This window comes from Urocampus carinirostris, chromosome 1, assembly GCF_059441175.1.
Source record: "Urocampus carinirostris isolate Australia breed hairy pipefish chromosome 1, RoL_Ucar_1.0, whole genome shotgun sequence".
NCBI lineage: Eukaryota > Metazoa > Chordata > Actinopteri > Syngnathiformes > Syngnathidae > Urocampus > Urocampus carinirostris.
Genome location: NC_142349.1, coordinates 51,268,073 through 51,285,194, shown reverse-complemented (window position 1 = coordinate 51,285,194; position 17,122 = coordinate 51,268,073). Strand labels below are relative to the sequence as shown.

The window sequence follows — 17,122 nt, the reverse complement described above, 5'->3', positions numbered from 1 at the left end:
AATGATTTAGGACCATTCAATGCTGTTCAAGAGTGTCACGTCCCATTTGTGAACATCACATTACACTTTGTGGCTAGCAGATATATTACTATGCCATGCATTAGTTTCATACCTGTCAACCTCCACGGCTCCATGCCCTTACAAAATGTTGTATTTTCCCTTACAAAATACAAAGTAATCTTACACCATGTTTTTATTTATGTAGTTTAACACGTTATATTGTACATGTGTTTCGTTATATCATATATATTGTTAATTAACATTTTGTTGTGAGATACGGAGTTGCTCGACATGAACGAGGTTTGTCATGAAAAAGGTTCAAAAATTAAGTAGATTGGACGTTCACCGTAGAAAGAAAAAATACATGCAAATATGATTAAGTAAAATAATACATTTTCTTATTCAAATTATGAATTCATTTTCTGTATTAAATTATTGTTGGTAATATACTGATTTGACTCTTTAATGAGTTGAGCCGAAAAAGCCGGCTCTCTAAAAAGAGACCGACTTTCTTTCACTACACAATTACCACATGAAATCCGAGGTGGCAGATGCATGCGCACAGTAGCATCAAACCGCTCGCTTCGTAAGCAACAACAAAAAAAACATACGTAGATAGAGGCTACCGCGGCAAACTCGTCTGACTTGATTGATTTGCCGTTTCATGATAGTCTGTGTATACCAGATGGTACCCATAATTGACAAATTTGCGTTTTTCCTTACAGATCTTCTTGTACGTCATGCATAATAAACATACTTTGTACGGCAAAAACATACAGGTTGACAGTTTTTACTCGTATATCTCTAATCGAGTACAAACACACATATACAAAAGAGGAAGCGTGGAACTTCTTAGACAATGATGCATTCATTTAAACAATTTATAATTCCAGCCTCCACTTGACAGATTTGGCTGTTTCATTGTTGCATTTGAATTAATGCAGCAGAAATGAGGACTGATATCTGTTGATGATAAGAAACTCATGGTGTTATGTGGTGAAATAATTGTTTAACATAACCTTTGTATGGTGTATAATCTCACCGTAATTAATGGAGCCTACACAGACTCCATAGCTATGCCGCAAGAGACGCCAGCCAATCCAAAGAGCAGCAGGAAAATGGGCGAGAGTGGTACTAGGAATTAAATAGACTGAACCATTTCAAGAGAGTTGTTCGCATTTTTGTTGTATTACTTTTTTTTCATAAAAACATTTGTGTTTATCATTATTTTCAGGCCTATCCTGTCCTTTATTAAACGGCATGGCGGCTGGGTGGTTAAATGGTAAATGGTCTATATTTATATAGCGCTTTTCAAGTCAATGAAGACTTCACTCACTTAACTCACTTCTACTCCATAGCATATGAATAACCTACTCTTCTCGTCGGCTGAAAAATAGTCTGTGTAATATAGTGTAATAATCTGTGAAGCCCTTTGAGACTCTTCGTGATTTAGGGCTATACAAATAAAGATGACTTGACTTGACTTGACTTCCCAAAGCGCTTTACAATGAATAGAATAGAATAGAATAGAATATACCTTTATTGTCATTGTTACAAATGGGCTAACATATTGTGACAACGAAATTGGGCATGACACTCCAGTTTTACACATTCATGAGGTATGAGCAAGAATATAAAGGAACAGAGAAGATAATGTTATAAGACAAGGGGGATAAGGCTATGGTTATAATTTACATGGTATTTACACAAGAAATGTCGGCATGTGGGATGTTACATACAGGGTTGTCGTGATAACGTTGGTATCGTAACGGTTGTGCAATTGCTTGTGCTTCACACTTAGCGCTGCCCCACGGTGCCAAGGTCTGGGGTTTCATTCCAGCTACTGCAGCCTCCCTGTATGGAGTTTGCAAGTTCTCCCCGTGCCTGCGTGGGTTTCCTCCGGGCACTCCCGTTTCCTCCCACATTCCAAAAACATGCACATTAGGTTAATTGGCTGGTCAAAATTGTCCCTAGGTGTGAATGAGTGTGTGAGTTATCTGTCTCTGTGTGCCCTGCGACTTGCTGGCAACCAGTACAGGGTGTCCCCTGCTCACTGCCCGAAGATAGCTGGGATGGGCTCCAGCACCACAGCAACCCTACTGAGCATAAGCGGTGCAGATAATGAATGAATGAATATATATATATATATATATATATATATATATATATATATATATATATTATAACATTGTTTTTTTCATTTATTTGTGTATTTATTGATACTCTATTGCTTACCTGTCAACCTCCACTGCTCCATGCCCTTACAAACTGTCGTATTTTCCCTTACAAAATACAAAATAATCTTGCACCATATTTTTTTTTAAACGTGTTTATTTAGGTAATTTAACATGTTATATTGTACATGTGTTTCGTTATATCATATATATTGTTATTGAACATTTTGTTGTGAGATACTAAGTTGCTCGACATGAATGAGGTTTATTATAAAAAAAAAGTTCAATAATTAAGTAGCTTGGACGTTCACTGTAGAAGGAAAAAATACATGCAAATATAATTAAGTAGAGTGATACATTTTCTTATTCAAATTATTGATTCATTTTCCGCATTAAATTATTGTAGGTAATATACTTATTAAAGGGATAACCACAAACCTGTCTTTTTCATTTTCTCCTTTTATACTTCCTTTTTTTCTTAACTTCTTTACACAACATAATAATTCGTAATATAATGCATCAAAGCAAGTGAGCTGTTTGAGAGCCGGCTCTCTTCAATGAGTTGAGCCGAAAAAATCCGGTTCTCTAAAAAGAGACGGACTTCCTTTCGCTACACAACTACCACATGAAATCCGAGGTGGCAGACGCATGCTCACAGTAGCATCAAACCGCTCGCTCCGTTTGCAACGAAAATAAAACGATACCGGGATAGAGGCTACCGCGGCGAACTCGTTTGAATTGATTGATTTGCCGTTTCGTGATAGTCGCTATATACCGGACGGTACCCATAATTGACAAATTTGCGTTTTACCGTACAGATTTTCTTGGACGTCGTACACGTCTTAAAATGCATAATAAACGTACTTTGTACGGCAAAAACGTACAGGTTGACAGGTATGCTATTGTTCGAGAACAAAACAAATCTGGTTTGTGGACCTAAAAGTCGGTTGCCATCTCCGGTCTCAGTCATATTTTGCGTGCTAGAGGTGTAAACACAATTTTTTTATTCTGCTAGTCAGGGGAGTGCTGCTCTTTGTTGAATATCTGACACAACACCAACCAAACACATCATGTAAACAATGAAACAACACATTTCAAAGGAATATACAGTACAAGTGTTTAATTGGTTAGATACAAATAGGAAGTGCATAACTTTACTTGATTCATCTTAAATTTTGCAAAATGCAAAAAAGTGACAAGCAACATTGACATTTGTCAGCATTATTTTAGAAACAAAACTTTTGGATAAAAATCTACAAACTGAAACGGTGTGAATGAAAAGATTGTCATGATTTAATAACATAAGTCTATCTATATCATGCAGCATATTGCTAGAATGAGTGAGCAATTGTTGTTTCACAAAGTAAGCATTGCCTTGTTGTCTAGCACAAGTGAGGTTGCATTTTTGCTGCCCGGCAACGGAGGACTTTTAAGAAGCTGTCAATCTTGTGGGAATCCCGGCGAAAGCAGGACAAGAGGAAGTGGAATTTGATCATTTTGGAGATCTTGTCCTGGCCAATGTCATTTCCGCCTCTGTATGGCAGAGAGGAGATGGTCTGAGCTGTCGGGTCCATCTACACCAGAAAAAACGTTCGGGCATTTGGCATTTCAATAATTAGACAACTAAATTTGAATTTAGGGCGTAGGTTTGGTCTAGGCATTGGTGGGGACATAACACATTTTTTGAAGTAATCACATTATATTGTTGAGGACTAGGGCCCGCATAATGATTTTTTTAATAATCAATGAATCAGTCGATTATTTGTATTCTTATTATTTACCATTTTTAGAGAGTGGCAAAAAAAGAGAGGCAATTAAGTTAAAATTAAGTTATTAGTCAGATGTCATCTTATTGCACATTGAATGTTTTATACAGCACTTTGAATTACATTTTGGTATTAGAAGAGTGCTATATAAATTGGATTTGGCACAAAATGACAAATACAGTCTCAAGAAGACCTCTGCTGGACAAAACGGGTGCTTCAAGCATGTCCCTTAACAGCCCAAGTACACTAAAACGCCACAACAAAACTCCATGCACTTTTTTGCATTAAAATAACGTGTTGGGCGATGCACAAATTGCAAGGCACAACAAACGGATGATTAAATATATTGCTAAATATTTTAATAACAGGCCTGGATCTAGGTGTACCTACCAGGGTGGGCCCTAAGAGATTTTGAAGAGGCACCTCCGAATGCTGGCTTGTTTTACCCTCTGCTTTTCTCCGACCTTGGGACCGGTGCAAGTGGGACACTGTCTTGTGTCCGGTTGAGGCAGCATACCCGTGCGAGTAAAATGTTATTTTTTGCTAATTCATTTTTTTTCTGAGGAGAGTGATGAGCAACAAGAGTATGAGTATGGATGTTAAGAGGGGACTGTATGAGAGTGTGATGGTGCCGACTGTGTTGTATGGTGCAGAGACTTGGAGCCTGAACGCAGATTTAAGAAGGAAATTGAATGTTTTTGAGATGAAGTGTTTGAGGAGTTTGTTAGGAGTGACAAGATTGGAACTGGAGTAGTCGGGGAACTGAGCAAGCGTGTTTATAAGAGAGTTCTCGGTTGGTTTGGACACATGGAGAGGATGGATGAGGAGCGAATGTTGAGGAGGATCCACAGAGCAGAAGCAAACGGAAGGAGACCAAGAGGAAGGCCGCGATTGACGTGGATGGATGGTGTTATGAGTGCACTGCAGGAAAGAGGTCTAAATATAATGGAAGCTAGAGCTCTTGTTGGTGATAGGAAGGAGTGGAGAGGTGTTGTGAAAGGATAGTGGGATTGTGGATGCGTTCTTAAGGATGGGCTGGGCACCCGTATGATGCGGCAGGGGTAAACCAGTGAAAGCTGTCGGGCCCTGCTGTTGAACAAAAGAGTGTGTTGTGTCACCCTGACATGGCCGCTTTCTGGTGTCCCACTTCATCTGGAGGGAAGAACTTGTTTGGGTGTTTGGGCAATTGGGATGGCCATGGTCCAAAAATTCTTGTGTGTGTTTTTTGCTATTTTTTTCCCTTTTAATTTCTTTGTTATTGTATGTGTTTGTCTTGCTGTTGGTCACCCCTCTTGAGGGATATGACCAAGGTAGATATAGATATATTGTTTTCTGTCTGCATTCTGTGACTCGCTGATGTTTCGTGGATATGTTACTGTGTTTTTGTTCAGGGTTTTTTCCCTGTCACAGCTCATCTCTATCACTCTGTGTGCTTCGAGCTGCGCACCCCAAGTCTGGTTGTTTTGCAAATAGTCTGTTGACCTACGTACGACACACAACAAGGACACTTGTACGTCCTGATATTGTGGTACAGAGACCCCTCGCTACTTCGCGATTCAGTTATCGCTGGTTAACTCCCCAGCAGATATTTAATTAATTTCTCTTTATTGTCATTGATATCAATGTATCGTGCGCGGACCAGATTAGGGAGGGCGCTCTGTCTTGGGTGTGTGTGACTGTCTATGTGGGTGACTGTGATAGGCTGCATTATCCTATCAGTCAAGCAGTGGACAGATGCAGGAGTGGCTTACTCCCAAAACAAATTGCAGCATAATGCCACATAGTTTTTAGCGGCCCATTACATTAAAAATAAATTCATCAATTAAATCAGACTCTAAGGAAAGTCGGAAGATCGCAAAGAAAAGCTGATCACCAGCAGGTGCTGCGTAAAATGTTATTGCACCCAAGAATCAACTAAGGCAGCGTAGGATGGGAAGCAATAGCCTGGCTGTAGGTCCGGCCTTCTGCTACGGCTAAGCTAACACCTGATGCTTGCACACAAGCGGGGGGGGGGGGGGGGGGGGGGGGGCTTCAACGTCCATGACAGTGTGGCGAGAGTCCAAGCTTTCCAATTTCCACATGGGGGTCAGGGGGTGATAAAGCCCGGATCATACAGTGGTGGACAGGGCATGATTGTCACTTCTCGCGGGTGGTTCTGGTCCTCATTAACTACGAAAACCGAGGGATCTCTGTAATTGTTTTTATGTGACCGAATATTTTGTGTAATGACCTCGCAATGTTATTGCTGTTCTATGTTATCCCGTTTCTATCGTCACTGAACGACTTTAGTACAGATGAGTGTGTGAGGTTGGATGAGGCGGTGTGTGCTTGTGTATAGAAAGACTACTTGTTTTGGTGATTGCTCGTTCGTCGTGGTTGCGGCCAACAGTAACCAATGAACCCACAATTAAAAGTAGGTGAGACCAACTCCCTAGCGTCATTTTTCTGTATCCAGTGCCACGCTACAATAGATATTCCTGATATTTTGATTGTGTGGGCACAATTCACATATCCACTCAGCCCCCTCCCCATACATTCAGCCCCGTTTAATAATCGTTTTTAGCGATTTTTTTGTGGCAGCCCTAGTCGAGACCAAACTGATTGCTTGACATTGGTGGCGACATGTCCCCTCAGTCCATGCCAAAACTACGTCCTTGATTTGAATCTTGCTATTTTGCATTTAAATATGGCCTACCTTGCCTGATAAAATGTTCAGGCCGTCTCCCAGATTCTTTGAATGCTCCTGCAACTCATGAATCTTGGTGATAATTTTGCTTTGAGATGGATGAGGCAGCGAGTTGGCGGAAGAGGACAGGACCACCAATGGATCCGTCCAAGCTTGGAGCAAGGAACGAGCTAGCGAGAGCAAGTCTGACTCCTGGAAAGGTAGAACAGTAAAGGTATGAGGCTGAATTAGGCATAAAGTGGCTCACGGTTTTGAAAAAGTCACCTACAGACACTTGAAGCGCTTGTTCTTTGTCGTTGGGTGTTTGCAATGAGGATGTGTGGCACGCTGAAGGGCGGGGCATGATCATCCGGCCCATCGGAGTGAAATGAGAGTCCTGGCAGGAGCAGATGAGTTTAGACCTGAATTTATTGATTAACATGACAAAAACGTTTCCCTACATAACAGACACGCATCATCTAGGCTGAATCCATAACTTCAAGGTCTAATATCCTTGTACAACAATAAAAAGCCACTGTGCCACCTGAAAGTGTACCGGTACTTGTATATGGAATTGATAACTCTATTCTGTTTTCAATATTGGAGACCTGGAAAGGAGATTGCCAGTTCATTATTTTGACTATTATTTTGCACTGTTGTTTGTTATTTTGACTATTATGCACTTTTTATGTTGCTGTTCTTTGACAGGGAAAATCTGCTTTTGTATCCTGGGGAATATGATAAAAAGAAAGGGCTCAAGGAGGACTTTTACAACAGGTTGTAATTTCTTATCAGAGGTTTGGGCTCATTCCCCTGTTCTTGCAACTTCAAAATCTATTGATGTGTTCTCTCCTCATTTTGAGTGTTTACTAAAACTAAACTCATCAGGAATGAATTAATTTATGAGCTTAAAAATGTCTCTGTCATGATTTGCCAATTGCTCTCACCTGCACTCACTCGTTTAGCCTCAGCTGCCACTCATTCCCCAATTAGTTCTCGTCCTATTTAAACTCGTCATTCTCATTCACTCGTTGTCAGTACGTCAGCAAACCTCCGCCCATGCAAGGCAAGCATTTTTGACTCTGGCTCCCTGTTCCTGTTTCCTGGTTGTCTGTCCCTGACTTCCCGATCATTTCCGGCTACCTGACGTGTCCCGATCTCCGACCACGCTCCGTTCTTCCTTCCCGGCTGCCCGACTTGCTTCCGCTCTCCAACCACGCTTCCTTCACGAGGGCTTCCTGCTCCTCCTGCCCAGCGAGCACCGGATCGCTGTTGTTTTTTTCCATGCGCCCGACTTCCTTGATTTCCCATTAAAGTATTGTGTGAAACGTTACTGTCACTGCCTGTTCCGGTCGTGACAGTCCCTGATTCACACCAATTTAAAAACGTATGTACTATATTTATTTTAAATAAATATGTTAAAGATTACTGATAAAGCAAGAGCTTCTCTGGCTATAGGATACGTTTATTCCTTTTTTAATATTAGACAGCTGCAGAGGAGGTTTCATGGGATGCCAATTTTTTTTTTTTATTATTATTGCACACTGCTGTTTGTTGTTTTGACTGTCAACCATGTTTCTGTTCTTTGATACCCACACCATTTGCAGCAGATCGGCTTTTTTAACCATGGAGTTTTAATGAAAAAGAAAGGCTCAGGTAGGGCCTTGAGAACAGGTTGGAATTTCTTATCTGAGGGTTGGCTTTCCCGCTTTTCCTCTTTTCAAGTTCAAAATCCATTTATGTCCTTTTCCCTTATCTTAAGTGTCTGCTTAACTTTAAACATATTATATGTTATAGAAGTTGCTAGTTGTATTGCATGTCTAAAAGGACATTTCCTTGTTTTTTAATTTTTGTTTTGTTTTGGGTTTTGTTTTCTTGTCTTGATTTTGAATGTGTCTTCCCTGCAAGGAAGATACTGAATGAGGTAGGCACTTTAAAGCTTCAGCTTCAGCCTACTGCCTTTAGGCACAGTTTTTTCATTATATCATTGTATTGTACAGCTTTTTTTTGGGCAAGTATTTTGTTGATTCCTCTTTTTTAATAGTGGTTGATGTTTTTTTTGTGCCGTGACAAAATAAAAATCCACAAAATAAATATGAGTACTCACTAGCTCGTGGGTGAGCGTCGTGCTGAGAGAGTGCAGTTTATCGGAGTGTTGAGATGCTCGGTCGAGTAAATCACTCACGGGGACGCCGCTGCACACGACCACCATGTAGAGCACTTGAAAACAAAGACTTTGACGAATGACTGAGGCCTTTTGTTGAATGCAAAGCTAGAGTTTAATATTAATGCACTTGGCAGTTGACGGTCTAAACCCATATCAACAGATCACAGGACACAAATTGATAAATATCTATTCACGTCTATTTGTGTTTTCTTTGTGAAAGTTGCATGCAAAAAGAAAATATTAATGATCATGATGCCTGTTTGAATCATAAAAGTGGATTGTCATTCCCGCAACCCAAACAGTATAAGCAAGCACATGTATAAGTAACATAAACGATAAATGTTTTCTTGGATCATGGATCAACAACAAAGAATTTGGGGCGAGTAATAATAAATACGTGGAGAAAATGGGCATCAGAATATTTTTCTGTTGACATAAATTTGTTGTTTTGATGACCATATTTGTTAGTTTTTTTTAATACAGTTATCCCTCGCTATAACATGGACTACTTTTCAGGGTTTCGCTATTTGACAAATTTGCATTTTGCATTGTTTCATGCATTTTGATTGGCTGGTATACTAGTAAATCAAGCTTTATGCAGTACAGTACTTTTATTTGTTAAACAAATGCTTAATCCCGTTAAAAAATGTTTTCTGGCTTCAGTAGATAACACAGTAGTTCATCATATAATAATTGTAAAAAAGGGAGTTTTACTTCACAGATTTTGCCTATCATGGGTTCACGAAAAACAAGTGATTACTATAAAGGCTATTAAAAGGTCTAAATCACAGGTGTCAAAGAGGCGGCCCGCGGGCCAGATCAGGCCCGCTAAGGGATTGAATCCGGCCCGCCAGACAACACTCAGAGAAGCGCAAGAGAAAGACAAGTTGCAGGTTGAAATATGTCCACTTGATGTTGCCATAGAAAGGTGCCTCGAACAAAGAGAGAGTACTTGTATTTCTTTTTCTTTCTCTCTCTCTCTCTCTCTCTTTTCCACCCCTTTTCTCCCACTGTCTTTCACTCTCTGTGTCTCTCTTTTTCTCTTCCTTTGTTGCTCTTTGTCTCTTTCTCTCTCTTTTTAACTTTTTTGCTCTCACTTTCTTTTTTCTTTTCTCTGTTTTCGCTTTCTCTCTTCCTACTCTTTGCGCTTTCTTTTCTCTTTTCTCTCTTCCTGTCTTTCTGTTTCTCTTTGGATTTCTTCCTTCCTCTCCCTTTCTTTTCCCCCTCTCACAACTTTTTATCTTTTGTTTCTCATGCTCTCTCCCTCTCTCTCTTTTTCTTTCTTTGTCCCGCCCTCTCTCCTTTTCCCTTCCCTCTTTCTCTTATTTCTTTATCTCTTTTTCTTTCTCCTTAATCTACTAGTCCGGCCCCCGACAGAATGTTTGTTCTATCCCCGAGTTAAAATGAGTTTGACACCCCTGGTCTAAATCATACAGTATATCATAATATTGTTCATTTTAAGCATTTTTACTCTTTTTATCATTTTTTTTGTAAAGGCCAAGTACTAACAATGACAGTATATACCTGTTAGTGAATCGTAATTACCGGTAACCAATTATTCTTTTATTTGGGAAAAGTTGTTTATTGCACATAGGGACTGCAATGAGCTTGAAACTAAGCATTTTCACTTTCTCACAATTTTCAGTATCAAACATACGGCCCGTGAGCCGGAACAGGCTCACAAGGAAGTTCGTTCAGGCCCGCAGGATAATTTAAAAGTGGAAATAATGCACAAACGACTACGAATTCATATTTTTATTTTTAAGATACAATTCGCAGATTGGCCACTAAAGGGCAGAGTGATGCTGTTTTGAAAAATACAGCTCTGTGAATATGAATCCTTACTGTGGTGACGTAAAAAAATGGGCAATATTATGTTAATCACCAGCTTCATTACATAAAAATATGATAGAATTCTACTGTTCATGCAATTACATACATTTTATGTGCATATTGTATTATGTATTGTATGTAAGTTTCATGTATGAACTTTACACATTTACAGGAGATGTGAATACTTTCTTCTTTACACATTTAACATCACTCGCTTTAGTTTGTACTCTAAGTCTTCATACATTTACAAAGCCAAACGCTTGTTAAAAGATCCCAAAAAAACCTGATAGGCCTGGGTTCTTGAGAATTTTTCATGCTTTTTTTAAATAATTCAATTTTGTGTCAATCAATGAAATTGGATACCTGAGAGGTTTTGGAACAATAATCCAGGTGTGGCCAATATACAGCCTGCAGGCCACATACAGCCATTTAGCCTTTTTAATTCAACGCAATGAACGAAAATACAGTATAACCCCAAGATACGACGACCCAGCTTTGCGATATTTTCACATTACTAAGATGTGAGACAAAGAGAGAGGGGGGAAAATCAGAGAAATAGCAAGAGAAGGAGATTCAGAGAAAGGAAGTGGGAAGAAAAAGAGTAAACCGTGAAAGAGAGCAAACGAAAAAGAAACAGGAAGAAAAAGAAAAGATATTGAGAAAAAGAGAAGAAAAAAAGATGAAAAGGGAGAGAAACAGATAAATAGAAAAAGAGACAGAGCAAATGAGAGATTAAGAGGAGGAAAGAGAGAGAAGAGAAAAATAATGCGAGAAGAGAAGATAAAGAGGCAAATAGAGAAAGAAAAAGAGAGAGAAAAATAGAGAAAGGGTAAGAGAGGAAATGGAAAAGGGACAGAAAGAGACAAAGAAAAGGAGAGAGAGAGAGAGAGTACTTTGCAATAATCTGTGCTATGTGCAGCCCTTTGAGACTCCTTGTGATGAAGGGCTATACAAATACACATGACTTGACTTGACTAAGGTGTAGGCAGGGATTAAATATAGATTTTATAGGCATTAATGCAAATGGTTTAAATATTCCTTTCTTTATAAATCTGATTTAATATTAAAGTGCATTACGATATTTTCCGATAACAATTTATTGTTAAAGTTTTGTGCCTTCTTTGAATCATTGGGATCAGTTGCAATGCATATATGTGAATGATAAAAGGAAATTGCACATTTGTCCATGAAATGAAATTAATGTTTTGTAAAAGGAATGTTCATTAAATTTCATCATTTTCCTATTGTTCTTGTGCTTCTTTACACCAAAACAATTGAAAGACATGATATTTTGGTTATTTATCGCATGTGTGGTATAATTTTAATAGTCCGTCCCACTTGACATCTACCGAGGCCCTCGATGTGAGATGAGTTTGACACCCCTGGTCTAAAATACATTAAATAATATCTTTGAAAGTACTCTGGTTTGGACAAACACCATCAAACTTTGTATTTTGTGAAAAGAAAAGTGCAATTATCTTACCGGTGATGAAGCGTTTTCTGCCATTGCATTTGCCGTAAGCCATATTTCTTTCCCGGCCTGGAACTTACTGTATGACTTTTCCCCACCACCCTTTCTTTCGAATGCACTTTCCTTCATATTTATAGTTGTTTTGCTTCCACTCTTTGCATACGCAGCAGTAACAAGACCATGTGCTAATTGTCTAGGACTTGTTGCGCTCGTTCATAATGCAAGTAAAGTCCCAAAAATGTGAATGAATGCAGCAGTAGCGGCTTGACTTTCAGTGTTCCGTGCTTCACTGAAGCACGGAAGTGGAAAAAGCTTCGTGATCACAATTACGTCGATGAATAAAATGATGCATGTTCCCACAATGTTTGTCAATGACATTGTGACGTACGTTGTTGTCTTTTTTTACTTAGATACCTGAATTAATACCATTACCACTGGCCTATTTGGACATTGAAGCCAATTATCCTGTTATTTTGAAGTCTGAATGAAAAAAAGTTCTCTGTCAAATCATATACTATTTTGTTGTTTTTATCAGTAGCAATTTCAGTGATCCAGCAGTATAGAAACTACGACCAGGTCACCAACACAGACAAAAACGTCATTGCCTGTTCATAAATTTGTTTAATCTTTGGAGTATTTTTAAATATGAAAACTGTTTTTGGTTGTGCTAAACAGTACAGAGATATCATGTGGTCAATTAATAATCAGTGTCCCTTTAAAGGGAGAAAGTAACTATAGTCTTTTCCCCATTTTTTTCTCTTTCTGTGCGAAAAGAAAATATTCCAAAAATGTGGACATTTTGCATATTATTCATTATTGTATTGTAAACATCTGTGCCTCATATGTATGTATATAAAATGTAAATAACAATCGTTCTGATTTGCATTGTTGCAGTGGAGGTATTTAAGACGCTCGCGTCAGACTAGGAAGGACACCAGCCAATCTGAGATGAACAGACAGCTTAAGGACCAGTGTCTGAAACTCATGACAAAAAGTTACCGGACATCAGGGCAGACAACTCTAAAAAGTTCCCTGCCCAGCCATAAAGTTGCCTGCCCCATTTTTCACAACTTGAAACACAATAAGGCGACTAATCGCAAAAAAATAAACATTGTTGATAATCAGAATATATAACAGAACAACATTTTATAATTAAGTTTACTATAAATCTACTTATAACATTCATTGCATATATATATATAACATCGCTGTTTTCCATCTGCTATCAGTATGTACCTGTTTTTACTCATCGTCATTCATGTAATGTTTGCGTTGCGTCGTCTGCTACAAGCCACGTGAACTCCTCTTTCCACGATGCTTTTAATGTACGTTTACAATTCGAAGCGTCGTACATTTTGGGAGATTCTTTTAAATATTTCTTCTGGGGCTGAGGTTTTGGCTTGATTTCTATCCACTTATCCATTTTCTTGTGTTCTCTGTGCGTGTATATGCAAATGCACGACCTTATAACGCTCGGGAAAGTCCGGAAGCACAAAGCTATTCGATGGAGGCTTCTGATTGGCGGCCGAGTATGCAATTTGCCAAACGAACCGAAATTCCGAAATTTCCAAACCTAACAAAGATTTCGAAATCGAAATAAAGCAAACGTTTGATTTTAAAAAGTATATATCTTTTTTTTTTTTTTTTTAAATTTATTTTTTAGTTGTACGCCCCCGGGCAGACTCTATTTCAGACACTGCAAATGAATCTGAAGAATGTGGACAAAACACATCCCAAAGTTTGTTGGGAATTTACAAAGTGAAACCTGGGTGTTCTAAAACAGCACTGGGCCGTCAGGGCCTGCAAGAGCCTTCCCAAGAACGCATTGCGTGTGACGTAACGTGTCCTCATCTGCGCATGCGGACCAGTTGTGGCCTTCACACAGGAGATAAGGTTGCATACAAGTCGCATATATTTGGAACAATCTCACAAAAACATCGGATTTCACCCAAAAATCGGAATCAAGCGTTAGGCTCTGCAGTGTGAACCTAGCCTTAGACTCACTCATTTCTGTCCCAAATAATGGTTTTAAAACAAGGTGCTAGCAAAGGTCTTTTGTAAAAATGGCACAAAATACTGCAAACTGTGAAGAGAAGGAATGTGTGTGTGTATAGCTCCGCCCATTCCTACCGCACAATCAAACTGATCTGGGTTCTTTGCTAGAGGTTTTTGGTGTTTACAGTTTGTGCTGTGGCTTTTTATCATAACGTGTCTCAACAATGAACACGGATGGTTAAATGAGCATCCATATAAAGGATTACCGTATTTTCCGCACTATAGGGCGCACCGGGTTATAGGGCGCACCCCCAAAAAATAGTTTTTGGTCCTATATCTTCCATAGATAAGGCGCACCGGATTATAAGGCGCTACAATGGGAACGTCGACAAAACAGTCAGATGGTTCAGTCCAACTTATTACCCCCTGAACATTCCCAAAGCTTGCAAAGAAGCAAATACGTGTCGTAGACACGTGCGGATGCGGTGTCCGTACGATGTCACTCAAATGCATCATTTCAAATATCATTCGGAAGGTTAAAGTCTTGGGATTCAAGAAATGCCAATCATTTCTTAGTTTCTATTTTCTTTTTCGCTCGCAACTTTACTGTGAATATGACAATAAACACTTGGAATTGAGTTTAATTCACTCAACTCATCACAGCAACATCAAGATCGTTCTAAAACAAGATACCGGGAAAATATAAAGCCGCATAGCTCACCTAAGTTCTCACGTTCAATAATGATACGCAATCATGGTCTTCTTACAACCGTGAGTGAAGTAAATCCAGGAGAGTAAATTATTTGCAAATACAGACTAATGTTTCTTTATGGTGTACTTTAGCAAGCTTAAGCTTGCTACGCCATTGTTAAACTCGGCCAATTGCAGGGTTTGTTTTGGCCATCTAGCCAATCCGAGGCTCCGAATAACTTCAGCCAATAGCGATCGATTTAACGGATGATTGACACATCTTTTTCGGCCAATTGCAGGGTTCGTTTTGGCGCTCTAGCCAATCCGAGGCTCCGAATAACTTCAGCCAATAGTGATCGATTTAACGGATGATTGACACATCTTTTTCGGCCAATTGCAGGGTTTGTTTCGGCCCTCTAGCCTATCCGAGGCTCCAAATAACTTTAGCCAATAGTGATCGATTTAACGGATGATTGACACATCTTTTTCGGCCAATTGCAGGGTTTGTTTCGGCCCTCTAGCCTATCCGAGGCTCCAAATAACTTTAGCCAATAGTGATCGATTCAAATGATGATTGACACATTGGTTAGCCAATGAAACGCCGGTATATAAATCCCAGCATACACCGCGGACTACTCCACGTTCGGGGGAAAATCGAGTCGGCGGGTGTTGCGTAAGTTGCGAGACCTTGTGATTTAATGTTGATCCATAAATAAGAGGCACTGTATTATAAGGCGCATGGTCAGCTTTTAAAAAAAATTAAGACTTTTAGGTGCGCCTTATAGTGCGGAATATACGGTATTTGGACATGTACAGCCAAAAGAGGATATGTTCATATGCCCCCTTGACTGTGAACTGTAGTCAAGACTGTGCCTTTCTATACTATACTGGATTGAAATCCGCTAATAGTCAGTGTTTTCTTGGCACCTCATGTGCCTCGATCGGCTCTGCATATATCAATCCAATAAGTAAATTTGCATGTTCTGTGTTATCTCCAAGCTAGATGTACTCCTGAAAAGTGCCGTATATGGCTTGGGAGCCATAGGTTTACAACCCCTGTTTTGGACAATTCGATTTTTGAGTTTTAGACATCAAGGCCTTCTTGATGCGTAAAGAAATGTCAGGTAGCGGGTGATCATGCACCAAAGTCTAAAACATATTGTTTTACTGAATTATCATAACTTTTGTTTTTTCACTCTAAAGTACGTGTCAGGAACCTTTTTGACTCAAAGAGCCAAAAAACAAAATATTTGATTTTATTTTGCAAAAGATCCACACCATATATTTTAAGACCGAATTCAACAAAACCGCTCTCCAGACAAAAGCTTTTTCTTCAGCACATTTTGTTTAACTGTCTGACTGTCATGATCACCGATGTGAATCACCTGTACCCGCTCATTTAGCGCCAATCGCTGCGGGATCTGATTGGCGACTTGCTTCCCTCGTCGAGCAAACACCAGATCGCGGGCGCAGCCCTTCCTCTTGCTTTCAATAAAACATGTGGGAAATGTTAAGTAATTGGGTCCTGTTTCCGTTCTGGTCACTCCGGTTTCCTCCCACATTCCAAAGACATGCATTTCAGGTGGATTGGCCGGTCCAAATTGTCCCTAGGTGTGAATGAGCGAGTGAGTTGCCTGTCCCTGTGTGCCCTGCGATTGGCTGGCAACCAGTTCAGGGTGTCCCCTGCCCACTGCCCGATGATTGCTGGGATGGGCTCCAGCACCCCCGCGATCCTACTGAGGAGGTGCAGCTAATGAGATGAGATGAGATAAGTTTTTGGGGAAAAATGTCTCAAAATTCTCCAAACCAGCGAATTCACCCTTGGCGCAGGGCGAGAGACAAGAGGGAGTGCTTGAACTGTTTGCATAGCTCCACCCATCCCTACCGTTCACCCAATCAAATTGCACTGGGTGCTCTGCTGGCATTTTGGCGTATCTACAGTTTGTTCTATGGATTTTCATCCCAAGGTGCCTCAAAAGTGAATGAGCTTCCATATAAAGGATTCATTAACGATCTACTGCCAAAGAGTTTTTTTTTCGTAACTCTATGGGATTACATTTTCAAAGTAACCCTCACAAACCTGCTCATGACCTTTCAACTTGCACTTTTCCTGTGAGCCACTATACCTTGACTTTCAAATGTCCTCTTGTGTTATGTAGACCAACAAACCACATACTCTTATCTCTGTCGTGATAAGAAATAAAAATTCCATTGACGAGGAGAAAAAAATGTATGTCTTGGTGATTTTTCGAGTAGAAAGAAAGTCATTTTTAAAGGTAATGAGGGCTTGGTGACAAATTAAACTCACAGTATTTTTTTTCAATTAGGATTTTACACCTCTGGTTTTTGGCACCGATACCC

At 39.6% G+C, this 17,122-nt stretch overlaps 2 protein-coding genes across 2 annotated transcripts in view; one reads left to right on the top strand and one right to left on the bottom strand.

Moving 5' to 3' along the window:
* The window catches only part of LOC148375088 (uncharacterized), a 47,736-nt gene that overhangs the window by 11,854 nt on the left and 18,760 nt on the right, over positions 1-17,122 (top strand). The window lies entirely within an intron of this gene.
* On the bottom strand, positions 3,280-12,173 carry prl (prolactin). Its single transcript, XM_088356065.1, has 5 exons — positions 12,089-12,173; positions 8,713-8,825; positions 6,895-7,002; positions 6,636-6,818; positions 3,280-3,748 (listed from the first exon to the last, which is right to left on the bottom strand). The coding sequence occupies exons 1-5, from the start codon at positions 12,129-12,131 to the stop codon at positions 3,557-3,559; spliced, it is 639 nt and encodes a 212-aa protein (XP_088212191.1). The 5' UTR covers positions 12,132-12,173; the 3' UTR covers positions 3,280-3,556.